The sequence below is a fragment of the Mus musculus genome, chromosome 11, assembly GCF_000001635.26.
Source record: "Mus musculus strain C57BL/6J chromosome 11, GRCm38.p6 C57BL/6J".
In the NCBI taxonomy this organism is placed as follows: Eukaryota; Metazoa; Chordata; class Mammalia; order Rodentia; family Muridae; genus Mus; species Mus musculus.
The window spans coordinates 84,337,187-84,352,965 of record NC_000077.6 but is presented as its reverse complement, the minus strand read 5'-3'; the positions used below and the strand labels follow the sequence as shown (position 1 = coordinate 84,352,965).

The 15,779-nt window shown below is 40.3% G+C and overlaps 1 protein-coding gene across 11 annotated transcripts in view; it reads right to left on the bottom strand.

Moving 5' to 3' along the window:
* Nucleotides 1–15,779, bottom strand: part of Acaca (acetyl-Coenzyme A carboxylase alpha) — a 272,017-nt gene that overhangs the window by 48,686 nt on the left and 207,552 nt on the right. For all 11 annotated transcript variants that reach the window (XM_011248667.2, XM_006531953.2, XM_030245463.1 and 8 more), the window contains 4 exons: nt 14,383–14,652; nt 10,942–11,039; nt 6,880–7,000; nt 6,151–6,261 (listed from right to left, as the gene is read on the bottom strand). In XM_011248667.2, the coding sequence (XP_011246969.1) occupies nt 6,151–6,261; nt 6,880–7,000; nt 10,942–11,039; nt 14,383–14,652 (600 nt within the window). The remainder of the gene's footprint in view (nt 1–6,150; nt 6,262–6,879; nt 7,001–10,941; nt 11,040–14,382; nt 14,653–15,779) is intronic.

The window sequence follows — 15,779 nt, the reverse complement described above, 5'->3', positions numbered from 1 at the left end:
TCTAAAATGGGACCAGATTTACCAACATTTTGTCTATGTGTAGAAGATGGGCTTGAAAATTAAGGAGATCAGACATCGACTACAATATTCTCTGAGAATTCACTCATAGTGTCAATGCAAAACTCATTTAGACAAGATGTTAAAAAAATCTCTTTACAAAGGAGAGAGCTATGGGATATAGGAACTATCTATTGTAAAAATAGGGAGTAAAGGGCTTTTAACAATGCTAACTGATGGGCTGATGCTTAGAGTGACTAGGGTTATTGTATCAACAAGTCCCTGGAGACTCTTAGAGACAGATGACTGACATATATACTATCCTATCAAGGCTGAACATGGTGCCTCTTAAACTAATGGTGTTCCAAAGTGTGTTAATGGTCTTTACTTAACATCTATTGGGAACATCAATATGTGAATGTACTACTAAAGGGAGGAAAGCCATGTAACATTTTATTTTTTCCAAAGAACTTTTGCCTCCAGAGAGCCAGAAAGTATAAAGAATACTGTTTATATTCCTACTCCAGGCTCTGGATATTGAACTGTGATGAGTATAAACCTGGAATGTATCTTAGAAAGACCACATAGTACCAGGAGTTTCCGAAGTTAACGCATCTAGTCCCCACAAAAGCCTTGGTACATAAGTATTACCATAGCCTCCCATTGTACACTTAATAAACCTGAAACACAGGTGGGGGAATGGGGTGTTAAGGAATTGCTCAGGGTGATAATTTGTATGTGGTAGAGCCAGAAACTAACCCTCAGCAGCCTGGCTCTACAGTCTATGTTGTTAACTTCTTTCTGTCACAGTGACAATATTGCCCTCGCCCAGGGATAGCTAAGGACGGTTTCCCTCCTTGAATCTCTCTAACTCTCTCATATTGTGTATGGCAGCATCATGGATGGACATGGAACATGTACAGTGTAGGTCTCTGGTTCCACAAACAAATCTCCTTCATATGATCTCCAGGAAAATGTTAAAGAGTCAGATGTGAGTGACATCACACACTTCACATTGCATAGTTATATATAACTTTGGGCATGGTAATGAAGGTAAATCAGAGAGGGAATTTTTTTTTTGGACTAAGTCTCAAAAGCAAGATTAACACTAAAGAGATGACTTAGTGATACTGCTCTTCCAGAGGACATGAGCTCAATTCCCAGTCTCCACATCAGGCAGCTCATACCAGGCAATCACCTAAAGTAACTCCAGCTCTAGGGGCACCTGATGCCTCTGGCCTCCACAAGCACACGTACTTAATGTGCACATCCCCACCATACACACACAGTTAATTAAAAAATAAAAAAGAATCCTAAAGAAATAGCAAGATTAGCAGAATTAGGTCCTGGAGGACTTGAGAGCTCTCAGCCATATGCACTACATGAGTACTTTTTCTAGTAGATTCAGTGCATAGAGCGGCCTATTTACAAAAGGGGAAGAGTTTATGGGGTTTCTTTTTTTCCTAAAAGAGAAGTAGAAGCTCTAAAAAAAAATGTTTACCATGAGGAAGTCACATAGAACCTTCAGAGTAATCTACCCTCACATATCACAGCCATTTTGCAAAGAGAGGTCCTACCTACACAGGGAGCTGCTGTCCAGAGCACACCCACAAACCACAAATTCCCATCGCTGTCCAAAGCTCAGGTTTTCATCAAGTCTGGGGCTGAGAGATAGCAGGCTCTGACCTGCATCAGTGCTGCCTTATAGCAGAGGTCCCTCTAGCCTGGCTGCCACTGACACTATGCTAAACATGAGAACAGAAACTGAGAGGTACTGGGAAGGGGGAGGAATATCTGTGCTACTGCAAATGTCCAAAAGCCACCCTAACTTAGGAGTTTATAACTGCAAATCATCTCAGCTCACCAAGGGTCTGTCATACCAACAGTTCAAGTAGACAACTGTTACCTCTGCCACACCTGCATGAGTCCCTCCACCCCAGGAAGTCAGTCATACCCATCAGGCTAAGTATCATCTTGAGGACTTAGCAACGTGTAGCCTATAGTTCCTGAAGTCATGGCTGCTGTAGCCTTGAGAGACATGAAAAAGCAAATCCTCATGGACTTCTACTTATGCCCTCACTCCTAGCACTCTCTGTGGACAGTGGGCAGAGGCTTGAGCTCTTCTGTAATGAAACTCAAGTTCACATTTTAATTAATCCAGTCTGTTGATTGTTTCAGTCTTGTCCGAGCCCTGACACCACTCTAACCCCCAACAACAAAGAACTGGGAAGAAGCTCTTGACTCTGAGTTTCAGATGTCATTTGGGAAGTATCCAGTCACCAGTTCACTGGCTTAAAGTATCAAATCTGGATCACAAAGGTCAAATCAAGAAATCATCTTGCTCCTTAACTTGGTAATATTCTAAATACTTTACAAATCACTGCAGGGAACGAAACACGGCAGGTGTTGATGGAACATAAATACTCTGATCACAAGAGGAAAAGGATAAAAATACTAATGTGGAAAATATCTTCTTGTTTTGAAACAAACTATACAGTAGCAAGGAACAGCCCTGGAGAATAAGGCATACAGAAAGCTTGGCAGCAATGAAAGGAGGAGGAAACAGCAGCAATACTTGCATTTACTATTCAGGTCACTACAGAAGGAGGAGAGCGGGGGAGGAAATCTCTAAAGAAGACACTTTGGAAGTATAAGGTAGGAAGGTGCACACCAAAACCAAGTCACCAATACCATGTGTAAAGATTTGGAATGCAGCCATAAAAGCCCGATACACACATGCAATGTATAAATTGGAAACTGTGTACTAAAGCTTCTTATCTATTAAGGGAACGAACAGTTTACATGTTGCTGTGTTATGTGAGTAGAGTGTGTGGCATGTCAACCCTTCCTCTCCCAATATTCCATGTTAAGTTAAATCAGTGATGGGGCTCAAGGGGGTGGGAAGGGTCGGGGGAAAAATCCAAGAGAAAGAAAGTTTTAAAAAAATCTCCGCCTCAGCAAAAGTTTTCATTAAAATTTTAGACAAATGATCCCTGTGTCCTTCTCTCTTGCTGCCTGGGGCTCCATGCTATTTCTATGCAAATAACAACCTCGTGGTTTATATCTTATTATTTCCACCGGAGCTGCAACGACATGACCTGAGACGCGTAAGAGGTGGGATGGGGGGGGGGGGATGGAAAGGAGAGAGAGAAAGGCAGAAAGGGAGAGAGAGATGGAGTGGGTGTTCACTCAAGTGTGAAAAAATATTGTCAGGAGTGAGCGTCAAGAACAAAAAAAAATTGCAGGGATAACGTGTTTATTTCAGTCCCGCCACCCCTCCCCACCCCCACCCCTTGCAAACAGGCACCTTTTAAAATTCATTGGGCATCGGGCGATCACGCACAATCCATCTGCTCGCACTTTATCATTTGCATTTCATGCCTCCTGGCTTCTGATGTGCTGATACTTTGATGCAGTCAGGAGACTCGCATTATCATTATTTCAATTTCCAAAGAGGTCAACGGGATCAGCACTTGCACACACAAAATCTTTTCTCCCCTATAACCTCTGTGCACCCCTTTCTTATTCTTCACCCCAATGTTTAACATAACGGATAAAGACTCCAAAAGGTGAGCACTAGATGTTTACAGTCTAAAACTGTATATAAGCCTGCATATACTGCCTACATTTCCACTCTACACATAGGTACACAGATACAGTGACCACAATGGTCAGGGCTTAAAAAGCAAGCTGTACAGTGCTTCAAACACACAAAGACTTTCTCACACGTGGACACTCGGGGAGGAGTGCATTCAGAAAAAGAAAGGAATCTACAAGCAAGACCTAGAAACAAAGAGAGATCAGCTCATATAGAAAGATGTAGACGAAGAGTGCCTAGCACAGTCCAGGAGTGAGATGGAAAGAAACTCGCAGAGAGAACGGTAAGCAGAGGCTGGATAGATAGACAGAGTAAGCATGCATGTGAGATGCTAGCATTCAGGAGTGAGCCAGAGGCAGCAATCTGAGCTGGTGCTCTCTGATAGCTTCCCTTTTCATTCCTGATAAGCAATGGAGCTGAGAGGACATTCTTAATGAATTTGCATGAAATTGGGTGTCTTCCAGCAACAAGACTTTGTAGTTAAGAGGTGCAGACATGAAGATAGTATAGCAGGTGGAGCGGGATTAGGTAACCTCTACAAAGAACACTCCCTTCAACTAAAATGATGGCGTACTTCTGGGAAGGAGCATTGTTAAACTACAACAGAGCCTCTCCCGTCAGTAACCAGGCTTTTCTCTAACAAACAGCACTGTAGGCTATAGAAGAGAAGAATCCTGAATTTGATCAGAATAGATTTTTAAAAATAAACCATTACTGTTTTCTTCTTGGCACAAATGAAATTCAACTAATAAAAGATGCTAGCAAATTTCTCAAAACAGAAAACCTTTGCTGTTAAACAATCTCTGTGTGTAACATACTAGAGTGGGGGGGGCACTAATATAAACCATATATACTTCAGAAACATACTCTGTCTACATATGGCAACATCACAGAAATACAGGGGTATATATCATTCTAAAAATCTGTCCTCATAGAAAACGGTATCCAAAACTCTTCAGTGTTCAAACCTCATACTTAGATAATAACTAAAGGAGCAACTTAACAAAATTAATACTCTCAGCAGTTCCTCCCACTGCAGCAATCTTCAGGAGCAGCAGTTCTTCACTTTCATTTCCAGGCTGATACTACTCTGCCTTTCCTTAGAGAGAAAGCAAACCCTGTGATTTCTGACGTTCCCTCAAGCTAATTAGACAATGAAATTATCAACATTTTTTACATGGGAACAACAGGATTGACCAGCTAGTCTCTATTCTGTCATTTAAAAACCAAATCTTAAAAAGCACTTCTACTATACAAGTGTTCTTTTTTAGAGGTATATTTAGAAATTTCTCAAAACAGCAAACTTGTACATTCTCAAAACCTCGCTAGTATTCAGCTCACACTGCAAAGCCAGCGTCACAACACAATATTCAACACTACATGGCATGTGTATAGCTCTACAGGCTGGCACCAAGCCATGTAAGGGAGAGCCAGGAAAGCCCACATTTTGTGCTAAGTGCCTGTGTATTTTTCTTTAGCATCATAAAATTAGGATGCAAATTAATACCTCCCTTAAACAGACAAGAAAGCTGAAGAGCTAAAGGGCTCTGTAACTTACATAGTAGAAGCCAACTAATTTCAAACTATTCCTTTCACATATGTTTCCTGCTCTGGAGGGAAAATCCAGTTCTGATGTTTAAAGGGTATGTGTGTGAAAGGAAGGGAGGGGAGGAGGGACGGAAGAAAGGAAGGAAGGAAGGAAGGAAGGAAGGAAGGGAGAGAGAGAGGGAGGGAGGGAGGGAGGGAAGGAGGGAAGGAGGGAAGGAAGGAAGGAAGGAAGGAGGGAAGGAAGGAAGGAAGGAAGGAAGGAAGGAAGGAAGGAAGGAAGGAAGGAAGGAGGGAAGGAAGGAAGGAGAGGAGGAGGGAGAAGCGAGTGCTGCATCATCGTCCTGGTCTTGGTTAGTTTCACTCTTCTGTGCACTATCATCACCATCTCTCAGATGTGTCCCCTTTCTCTGTCTGTGTTACTCCTTCCGCAGAACCCAGTCATTCCACTGCTCATTGTTTATTGAGCTTTTCCACTATGCAATGTTCTTCTTCAGAGGTATGTTTAGAAATTTCTCAAAACATTACAACTGCACATTCTCAATACCTCAACCAGTGCTAAATCTTCATTGTATAGTCAAAAACCAGAAGCCAGTACACTTAGAAACTGACAGCTGGGAGAAAATAGAAGCATTCAGTTTTCAGTCTTTCTAGAAAGGGACTAGAATATGACCTCTTTGGAACAGAGGTTTATATAGTTTGCTTACTAATATATATTATATATATATAACTATATATAATATGTAAATATATTAATAGATATTTTATACATAAATACATACAAACGCAAGAGTCATACTGGTACATAAATAGTTACTCAAAATATTTGTTGAATGAAATAATGAATGAATGAATGAATAAATGGGTAAGTTAATTGGCAAATATTAGAGAAGACACACTAAGGAAGGAATGGGCTGAAGGCTGCCTTCTAGTCAGAACCTTGAATTGGAAAGTCATACTTTTCATTATTAAACAATCTCATATATATGTACCAAATTCTGGCAACTTACTTTGTTGAGGGCACCTGCTCCTGTCAGAATTAAGTGAGAATTCTCAACCTGGATGGTTCTTTGTCCCAGCCGGACAAGGTAAGCCCCAATACCAATGGCCCGGCATGTAACCTTAAAAAAAAAGAATAAAATTTGCATGTCACAAAAAACAAAGGCACAAATGAAATATATAAAATTCTTATGAACAGAAATATTGCTTTTTATAAAGTCTAATAACAATACAACCCCCACCCAATCCAACTTTCAGGTCAAATAAAGGACAAAACTCACTGAATAGTGAGTCTTAGACCCTCCAGGAGTTGTGGTTCTTTTATTTGCCCATTTCACAGATGCCTGCTATTCCTACAACATGCACAAGTAAAGCACTAAGAAGACACCCAAGTTGTTAAAAATCTGGTAGAATATTTGGAGAAATAAGAAATGAAATTAAATATTGAAGAGCCTACATTTGGGAAATTTAGTAGTTTATATCATCTTGTCTTGTCATTTATTGGTATAATTATGATACATTTGTAGGTATATCATCTCAGGAAGTATTTCAGTTTAGGACCCAACAGCAGTGAGGAAGGGCAGAAATAAACCCAGCCACACACCTGGCTTTTCAATAAGTTTCATCCCTTGTGGGGAATGGAGGATGTAGCTCTGGGGTAGAGAACACCTGTCTAGACAATGTGAGACACTGGATTCCATCCCAGCATCGCAAGGAAGCTTTATTCTAAGAATATTTACCAGGCTGATGGTGATGACCTCATCGTAAGCCAATGAGGATTCCCCAGCAATCATTCCAGAACCCCGAAGGTTCTCTGCTCCAAGTCCTTCTTCTTTCCCGATAATATCTGTTATCTTGTACCTATTGCATAGTTGTGCCAAATCAGAAACGTTAAACACAGTAATAGGAACTCATAAGCAGAACCACTACCATTATGAGACTATTTAAGCCTCGAATTCTGTTAATTTCTAAGGGTCTCCACCTTAGCTTGGATCCTACTTTACTGGGAATGATATTCTGTAACAGAAACAACAAAACTTGGAATTTAGTAGCTAGGTTAAAGCTTGCTGATTCAAATACTGGTGTGGCTCTGAAGATATTAATAACATCTGTAAAATGGGACAGTAGTTTCTACCTCTAAGATATGGAAGACATGATGGTTAAAGCAACAAGACGACATGACACAGCTCAGATTTTAAAAGCCCTTTCCTACATCCTTGGACACATTCTTAAGAAAAAAGCAGGGTCAACATATATCTCTGAAGTAAGCCACAACCATTAAATAATCATAGACAATTTTATATAAAAATAAATAACCACAAATAGAGAAATAGAGAGGAAGTGGAGATTATCATTCCTCCCCTTTTCAAAGATTAGAATAAAGAGGAAGGTCAAAACAATGTATTCCCACTTACAAATAGCAAGTATACTGGTGAGGGTTCCTAGCTATAGTTATCTGGAGGGAATGGTGTGATGTATGCAGAAGTGAAATGCTGACCGAGTTACCCAGAAAGCAAACTGTGGGTCTAGTAGGAGTCACTTAGTAGGAGGGAGAGCTGACAATGGGAAGTGGGAGATGGCAACAGAGTTAATAAAAGGATGTCCAGCACCACACATGCATGAACACACACACGAACACACGTGGAAAGTACTGAGCTGGACGCAGAGATGGGCATACATCACTTATTGTTCCTGGCACAGGGTAGGAATTGTGTTTTATTTTAACTCTTATGAGCTGAAATAATAAAGATAAACACTGTATAACAGCTCCTAACTTCCTCAGCCCTGTATTTTTCTGCTCCTTTCTGTCTTTCCCTCTACCGACTCCACTTCTTTGTCTTAGCTGTGGTCTGTGACTGTATCTCTGTTTTTCAGATTGCCGTAGCTTTCTATTTTTAGCCTCTCTGAATATCAAGTATCCACAATTCTTTTTCTCTATATATCTAGACTTCAAATTCTAGAGTTATGTTACAAATAAGCTAATCTTCCTTTAGAAAGAGACATGAAAAAGCTGGCAAAACTACACCATACCCACACCATGTTCCAAGGCGTCCTGAGGCACCACAGTGAACCCCCAGGGACACTGCAGTCTATTTTTAGAAAAACACTCTGACATGTGATATCTGTTAGACCCCATGTGAATTAGCTTTAGGAAGTTCACAGCTTAACAGAAGATAGAATGTTGTCAAAAGAAATGCAGCACTATCTTTATAAAGCCAAGTTTTTGCAGTTTCTGTGGAACAAATGCAAACTTTGCACAAAAACCAAGGAAGAACAAGAAATGAGGATGTTATATACAAGGTAACTCCAAGGTCTAAAAGCAGAGTATTACATTATTCCCAAGTTACTGTAATTATTTAAGAATCAGCTAGGTACTACTCTCAGATGCTAGAGGTAAAGGTATGAGGGACAGGAGTTCAAGACCATCCTTAACTACACGGTGAATTCAAGGTTAACACTCCCTAAGGACATACCAGAAAACAAGAATGAAATACCTTTTTTTTCCCAATTCTCATGGATTACTTTATCCAAGTGATCATTAACCTCATAAGAAAGAAACCTTTATGATGCTATTTGCATTCAACTACTTAATTTAAAAAACCACATTAGGTCTATGTTTAGTTTAGGGGTGCTGTGAAAAAGTACTACAGACATATTAAAGGTGCCATGAGCTGGGTGGTGGTGGCACATGCCTTTAATACCTCCACTTGGGGAGCAGAGGCAGGGGGATCTCTGAGTTCCAGGACAGCCAGGGTTACACAAGGAAACCCTGCTTTGGGGGCGGGGGTGGGAGAAGTGCTGCAAACTAAGGAAGTCTGAGAACCATTGGCATAACTTCTATGAAGAAAACTAAACATATCAGTAAATAGAAAAATATGCCATGTTTCTTTTTAGGGAAATTAAAGAGAGATGTCAGGTCCTTATAAATGAATATATAAAACCATCAGAATCTGAATTAAAGATATTATAGGAAGTTTCTGGTGATTAAAACATGTGCTAGGCCATGGGCTTGTTCTACAGCACCACAACAACAAAAAAAATTAACAAAGATGCACATCAGCGGATGCTCACAGTCAGCTATTGGATGGATCACAGGGCCCCCAATGGAGGAGCTAGAGAAAGTATCCAAGGAGCTAAAGAGATCTGCAACCCTGTAGGTGCAACAACATTATGAACTAACCAGGAGCTCTTGAATCTAGCTGCATATGTATCAAAAGATGGCCTAGTCGGCCATCACTGGAAAGAGAGGCCCATTGGACTTGCAAACTTTATATGCCCCAGTACAGGGGAACGCCAGGGCCAAAAAGTGGGAGTGGGTGGGTAGGGAAGTCGGGGGGGGGGGAGGGTATGGGGGACTTTTGGGATAGCATTGGAAATGTAATTGAGGAAAATGCATAAAAAAAAAAGAAGCATGTCAGCTAATTACAACTTGGAAAAAATTAACATGTCCCACAGCAATAGTTAAAATAGTATGGCAATGGCCCACCAATGTAAGAGTTAGTCAATAAATAGTACCACAGCAATTAACATTCTAGAAAATACATGCAAAAAAGTTATCAAAATTCAGCCTCACTGGTAATCAAAAATGCAAGATAAAAATAACAGCTGCTATCTTGTTTTTGGAGTCAGGGTTTCTCTGTGTAGCCCTGGCTATCCTGGAATTCTTGCTGTAGATCAGGCTGGCCTCGAACTTATAGAGATCCCACTGCCTCTGCCTCTGCTTCTGCCTCCTGAGAGCTGGGATTAAAAGCATGTGGTACCACTGCCTGACTAACAGTTGCTATTTTTGAGAAGATACTCATTATTACTAAATATAGTAATTACTGTTTTAAACAACAATCAGTGATACACCCAGAACAGAGGAAATCAGTGTTATCATGTACTTACTGACTGGGGATGCAAATCTTGGAAGGGCAATTTGAAAAAATTTAAAAACCTTTAAATATGGACTTTTTGACATGTAAACATCGAAAAATTTACCCAAAGGATTATCAGATACCCTGTGCTTCAACATACCACCCCCCCAAAAGCCCTTATGAAATTCTTTCAACTCCATGTGCAATTAATATACTGAATAATTTTATTCAAGTGATCAAGCTGTTAGAACAGAAACACTTGAAGCTGTTGTATTTAACTCTACTTAAACAGAAACAACAGTGTATGTTTGAGCTTATGGACAGGGTGCCAGGAACAAAGATTTGGTACAGTCCAAAAGTATCAGTAAAGGAATATTCAACTCAGAGATATAACAGTGAAAGGCTGGAAATGGTCTGCATGTTCAAAGATAGTATACTCACTATGATATAATATTATGCAACTATTAAACTTCATGTTTATTTCTGAAGGAAGATTAGCTTTATATGTAATATAACTCTAATCTGGATATAAGAAATTGCCCTGAAATAAATTTTGGTTCAAAGGATAAAAACACAAAACAACACAAAAACCTCTTAGCTACTATAATCCCAGTTACATAGGGAAAAAAAGCACCGTGAATATAGAAAAGGCAGTAAGAATAACATAAATTCATAATTGTGCTTTAGGTTAAGCCCTGTGCCTGGTATTTTACTTTTTCTTCAGAATTATTTACACATTTCCTTGTTTCTCAAACGAATAAATAATATGAATATTACCTAAAAGCCACCATCAATAGCAAGGCATTTCTGTTAATAAGCTATGGCGCAAATCTAAGCTGTCTAGATTATACCACAGAGCTTTTCAAGGTTGTATGAGCACAGAGTAAAGAATATTCTCTATCTTTGAGAATCATGGCCAAGTTCATCTGACATACAAATACCTACCTGGATTCCCCTTCATCCTCCACATGTTCACAGTGGACAGAATTGAGGGCACTGACTCTCTTATAATCCTGGGGTGTCAGATATAAATACTTGTATCCCTGTGAAGCACAAATAATTTTTAGCTCATCATCTGTCATTAGCACATAACCAAGACAAAGTCAAACATATAATGAAACTTGCTCCAAAGCTAGCTTTAAACAGATAAATTATTTGAGTGACTGTCTAGAAGCACACTAGCATAGGTGGTTTGAAAGATGGAAGTTCCTATATTTTAGTCACTGACTGACCTTGAAACAATATACCCTATAGTTCCAATCCCAGGTATGTGCCATTCAATTCATTTTCAATAGGGTTAAAGGGTCATTTCTTAGTCTTTAGTGACACTTCCATTAAATATATCAGCATGGGACTCAGGAATTGTGTGAATTACTGCTCTTCACTCAAATCCATATCATCAAAATAGAGAGGGGTAAGGTATAACAGAAAAAATCACAAATCTGGGAGATTAATATTGAAATCAGAGGTCTAAGCAGTAAAAAGTCCGAGCACAGAATTTATACTTTCACTTTTTTCAATAAATAAGTTCTATTTATAGTAAAAAGCTGAATTAATACTTAATGATTTACTTGCATGCATACAAACTTACAATTAAAGTAGAGTACCATGTTCTACATGTATAACATGCTGTATGTGTTTACAAATTAGCAGTTTTTATATGCTGAGATGTGGTACAACCGTCGTGACTAATTCTAAATTCTTCCGATACCCAAACAGAAACACAAGCATTCAAGTAGTCATTACTGACTTCATTACACACTTTATAGATGCTTGTAATGAACTACAATTTACATTCACTAAAATCCATCGACTTTGTTATAAACTTTTATTTTTGAGGCATTGTCTGGCTGTTTCCCAGGCTGGCCTTAGCATGCTGAGGAGTTGGGACCACGGGCTTCAGCAATCATACTTGGCTTTTATCATTATAACCTGATAAGTTCTGATTAGTGTGTATACTTGCATTAGCATCATGTTTTTTATTAGACCTTGAAATAGTCTTATTTATAAGGACATGAAAGGTAGGAAAAGAAACTGAGAAAGAGGAGTTACAAAGGTAGATAGAAAACCAAGAGAAGTACTTCAAAGATAAAGCAGAGACCACTGTATCAAATGCTGCTGAATCATCAAATAACCACTAAGATAAGGACTGAGAACTCAACGCTGAATTTGCAATACACAATCGCTGGTGACCTTGACAAAAGTAACTTGATTAAAATGGTTCAGGTGCAAGCTTCCTAGAAGGAGGTTCAAGAGAGTGGGACCAGAGCCTGCAGATGGCAAGAGCAGGCAACTCTTTGAAGTAAAGAGGAACAACAGGGGTGAGTACTTGAGGGATATGTGTCTGTATGTCAAGGTATAGTTCCAGGAGAGAGGGAAAGGGGATGAGCCAAGCAAAGGAGGAGTGGTATTCTTCACTACAACGGGCTAGAAAGGGAGGCAGAGATCATTCATTTCAAGCACAGGAGTGAGGTGGAGAGGAGTGGGGACAGATACAGGAAGTGTTCACCAGCACACGGAGCTACAGCGTTTCACTTGTTTCTGCAGTACTGGGGTGAATGCAGAGAAGAAACAAGTCTTATTTCTGTTTCAGAGCATCTTGGGAAGCAAGGACTGATCGTGAGTAGGAATGAAAGTAAGGGAAGAGGGTGGAGAGGACCCGAGGCGGGGAAATGTGAGACCAGTCAGAGAACCACATTTTTCTCCACTGCACATGTGGAGAAGGTGGACAGTTAGGTTTTACTTCTAGAGGGACAGAGGAAGCAGAATGAGCAGAAACACAAAAAGGTGACAATTAAGACAATTAAATGCTATTAAGATGAACCTTGGAATTAAAAAGAGTTGAATGAACAGGGCACAGGCCTTGAATGCCAGCAGAGCCAAACAGACCTATATGAATTAAAGGACAACTAGGTCTACATAGTACATCCCAGGCCAGCTAAAGTTACATAGAGAGACATAAAAGCCAAAACAACAACAACAACAACAACAACCACCCAAGCTGGGTGGTGGTAGTGAATACCTTTAATCCCAGCACTTGGCAAAGGCAGAGAGGCAGAGAGGCAGAGAAGCAGAGAGGCAGAGGCAGAGGGAGGTGGATCTCTTGAGTTCCAGGCCAGTCTGGTCTACAGAGTGAGTTCCAGGACACCCAGGGTTACAAAGTGAAACCCTGTCCAGAAGGAACAAAACAAACTAAACCAAAAAAAGCCAAAACCAAAGCAAAAAAAACAAAAAAACAAAAAAACAAAAAAACAAAACAAAACAATTTAAAAAAAACCCATCAAACAAATTGAATGAAATGAGAGTAAAAAATGGAAAAAGAAATTAATAGAATCACAGTATTTGTAGGCTTAAAGGATCACTGGATTTTGAAAACTACAGAAACATGGAGCACATGTGATGATGTCCTGCCATTCCAATTCTTGCTCCACTGTAGACAGCTATCAAGTTGCCCTGGCAAGTTAGGAGCTCCAAGGGCAATGGAATGGAAGGGCAGCAAAGAGAGGGACACTTAAAAGTGATATCATAGAGTGAGCAAGGGTGGGGTCATTAGAGAGAGATCTCAAAGACCCAGTTATGGTAAGGATCACCCAGTGAGTACAACAATCCCAAGAATTATCACACAACTACGAAGCATTGGAGAAAGTTAACAATATAGTAGAAATTAAAAGGTGGGAGAGGTGGCTTCAGGGTTAGAAGCACTTACTGCTACTGCTCTTAAGAGTCCAGGTTCAATTCCCAGCACCTATATGACAACGCATAAGTGGCTGTGACTCCAGTTCCAGAAGTTGTAATATCTTCCTTTGCTAGTCACAGGTGTTCTCTTTCTCTCTCTCTCTCGCTCTCTCTCTCTCTCTCATACACACACACACACACACACACACACACACACACACACACACACACGGTGTACGTACATATTCTCAGTCGCATACACATAAAATTGGGAGCTGGAGAGATGATTAAGAGGATGCTCTGCTCTTGAAAAGGAGCCAGCATCTATGTTGGGTAGCTCACAACTACCCAATACAGTGGCTCAAAACCACTTCTTAAGTGGTTTTGTTTTGTTTTAAGTTTCATCTTGTGTATTATGTGTACTATGAGTGGATGCGCATGTGGAGGTCAGAGAACTTTTAGTAATGGGCTCTTCCTTTCCATCACTGTGGATCCTAGGGATTGAACTCGGGCCTTCAGGGTTGGCACCATGCATCTTACTCTCAACCATTTCACTGGCCCTAAGGAATTTTTGTAAGTAATTGTGTAAATGTTCCCTTTTAAACATAAACCTCCTCCTTTGTTCCTCTCATGCACATCATACCCATACATAAACACAGCTCATACCCATACATAAACACAGTCTTGAGGTGTTCTCTGAGTGGTGCATACCTTGTAGGGATCTTCAGGATCTACCCAGGCCACATGGAACATATGGCGTATTTCTTCTGCAAGTCCAATTCTAGCTCCACTGTTCGCTGCCACGTAGATGCGTGGGATGCCTTCTGCTCTGGCAAGTTCAGAAGCTCTGAGAAACAGCAAATCCTCCTGAGGCCCAAAGGAACCGATCCGATATGTAATGTCATTGCCGATGACAATGATATCTCGGCCATCTGGATATTCAGGGCTTTTAAGGCTCATTTTCCAGGCTACCATGCCAATCTACAAGGACAGAAACAAATGAATACAGCTTCTTACATGCCTTTACTTGTGAGGTTTCTTGAAGGTAAGACATTAGATTTAGATACATCCTTCAGAAGATGTGCACTGTGAAAGAAGCAAGCTTCTTGGAAAGCAGACAAACAGTCTAGGACACTGCTTCACATTATTACTGTGTTGTGACAATTCTTCGATGGATTTACTGATACAAAATGGAAAAACTTCAAATCTAAATGTACTGAAGATCACACACTGAAGAAAGATATGACAGTGGGAATGAGTCCAGAATGTCCATTTTACTATACTGTACACTAAGACACTATTTCCAACTTTGGTGAGATTCGTTTCAAGAAACCTTTAGCACATAAGAGATAGAAAGAGAACCACTCTCAGACTATCCAACTTTTGTGATCTGAGGCCCTTTTATTGTCCTCTGTGAAAGATTCTTCAGTGGCTTGGGTCCAGGTATTTTCCATTTCTGCAAGGATTTACTATCGCAACTCTTGTTGCTATCTTCCAGCACCAGAAAACCAAAGGATGCACAGAGCTAATCTCTTGTTGCACTATGATGTATGTAAATCTCTGTTCTCTGTTCAGTGGCATCTGACTAGCCACACAAACAAATGATACAGACTTGAAAGACAGAGGTGACATGTCTCTTCTCAAACACTCATGGCTCTCTCCTTTTTAATCCCCTTCTATATGAGAACTACTCAATCCTACTTGTTTACTTGCTAGTCCCATTTCTTTCGTATTCACTTATACCTCAGTTACAGCCGCAGTTTTTCATGTCTGCCTGTCTATTTCCCCATACCTGGATAAGTAATGCTTTCCATTTTTTACCCTCTTTTTTTTTTTTTTCCCCTGTCTCCTGCTTCCCTCCCTACCCCCACCACTCATGCCCAAACATAAAGCCTACCAGATGAGCATTTCTGGCCCTGCCTAATGGAGCCCAGCCACATCTGCAGCCTTGGTCCCTCATCCCCAGACTGCTGCATATCACCTCATTGGGGAGCTGGCCATCAAGAAGGGCCATTAACAGATGTAAATAGCAGCATCCCTGGAAAGCCACATGCATCACCCAGACTCAACCCGGCCAGTGATCATAAGCTCTGAGTACACATTCCTCA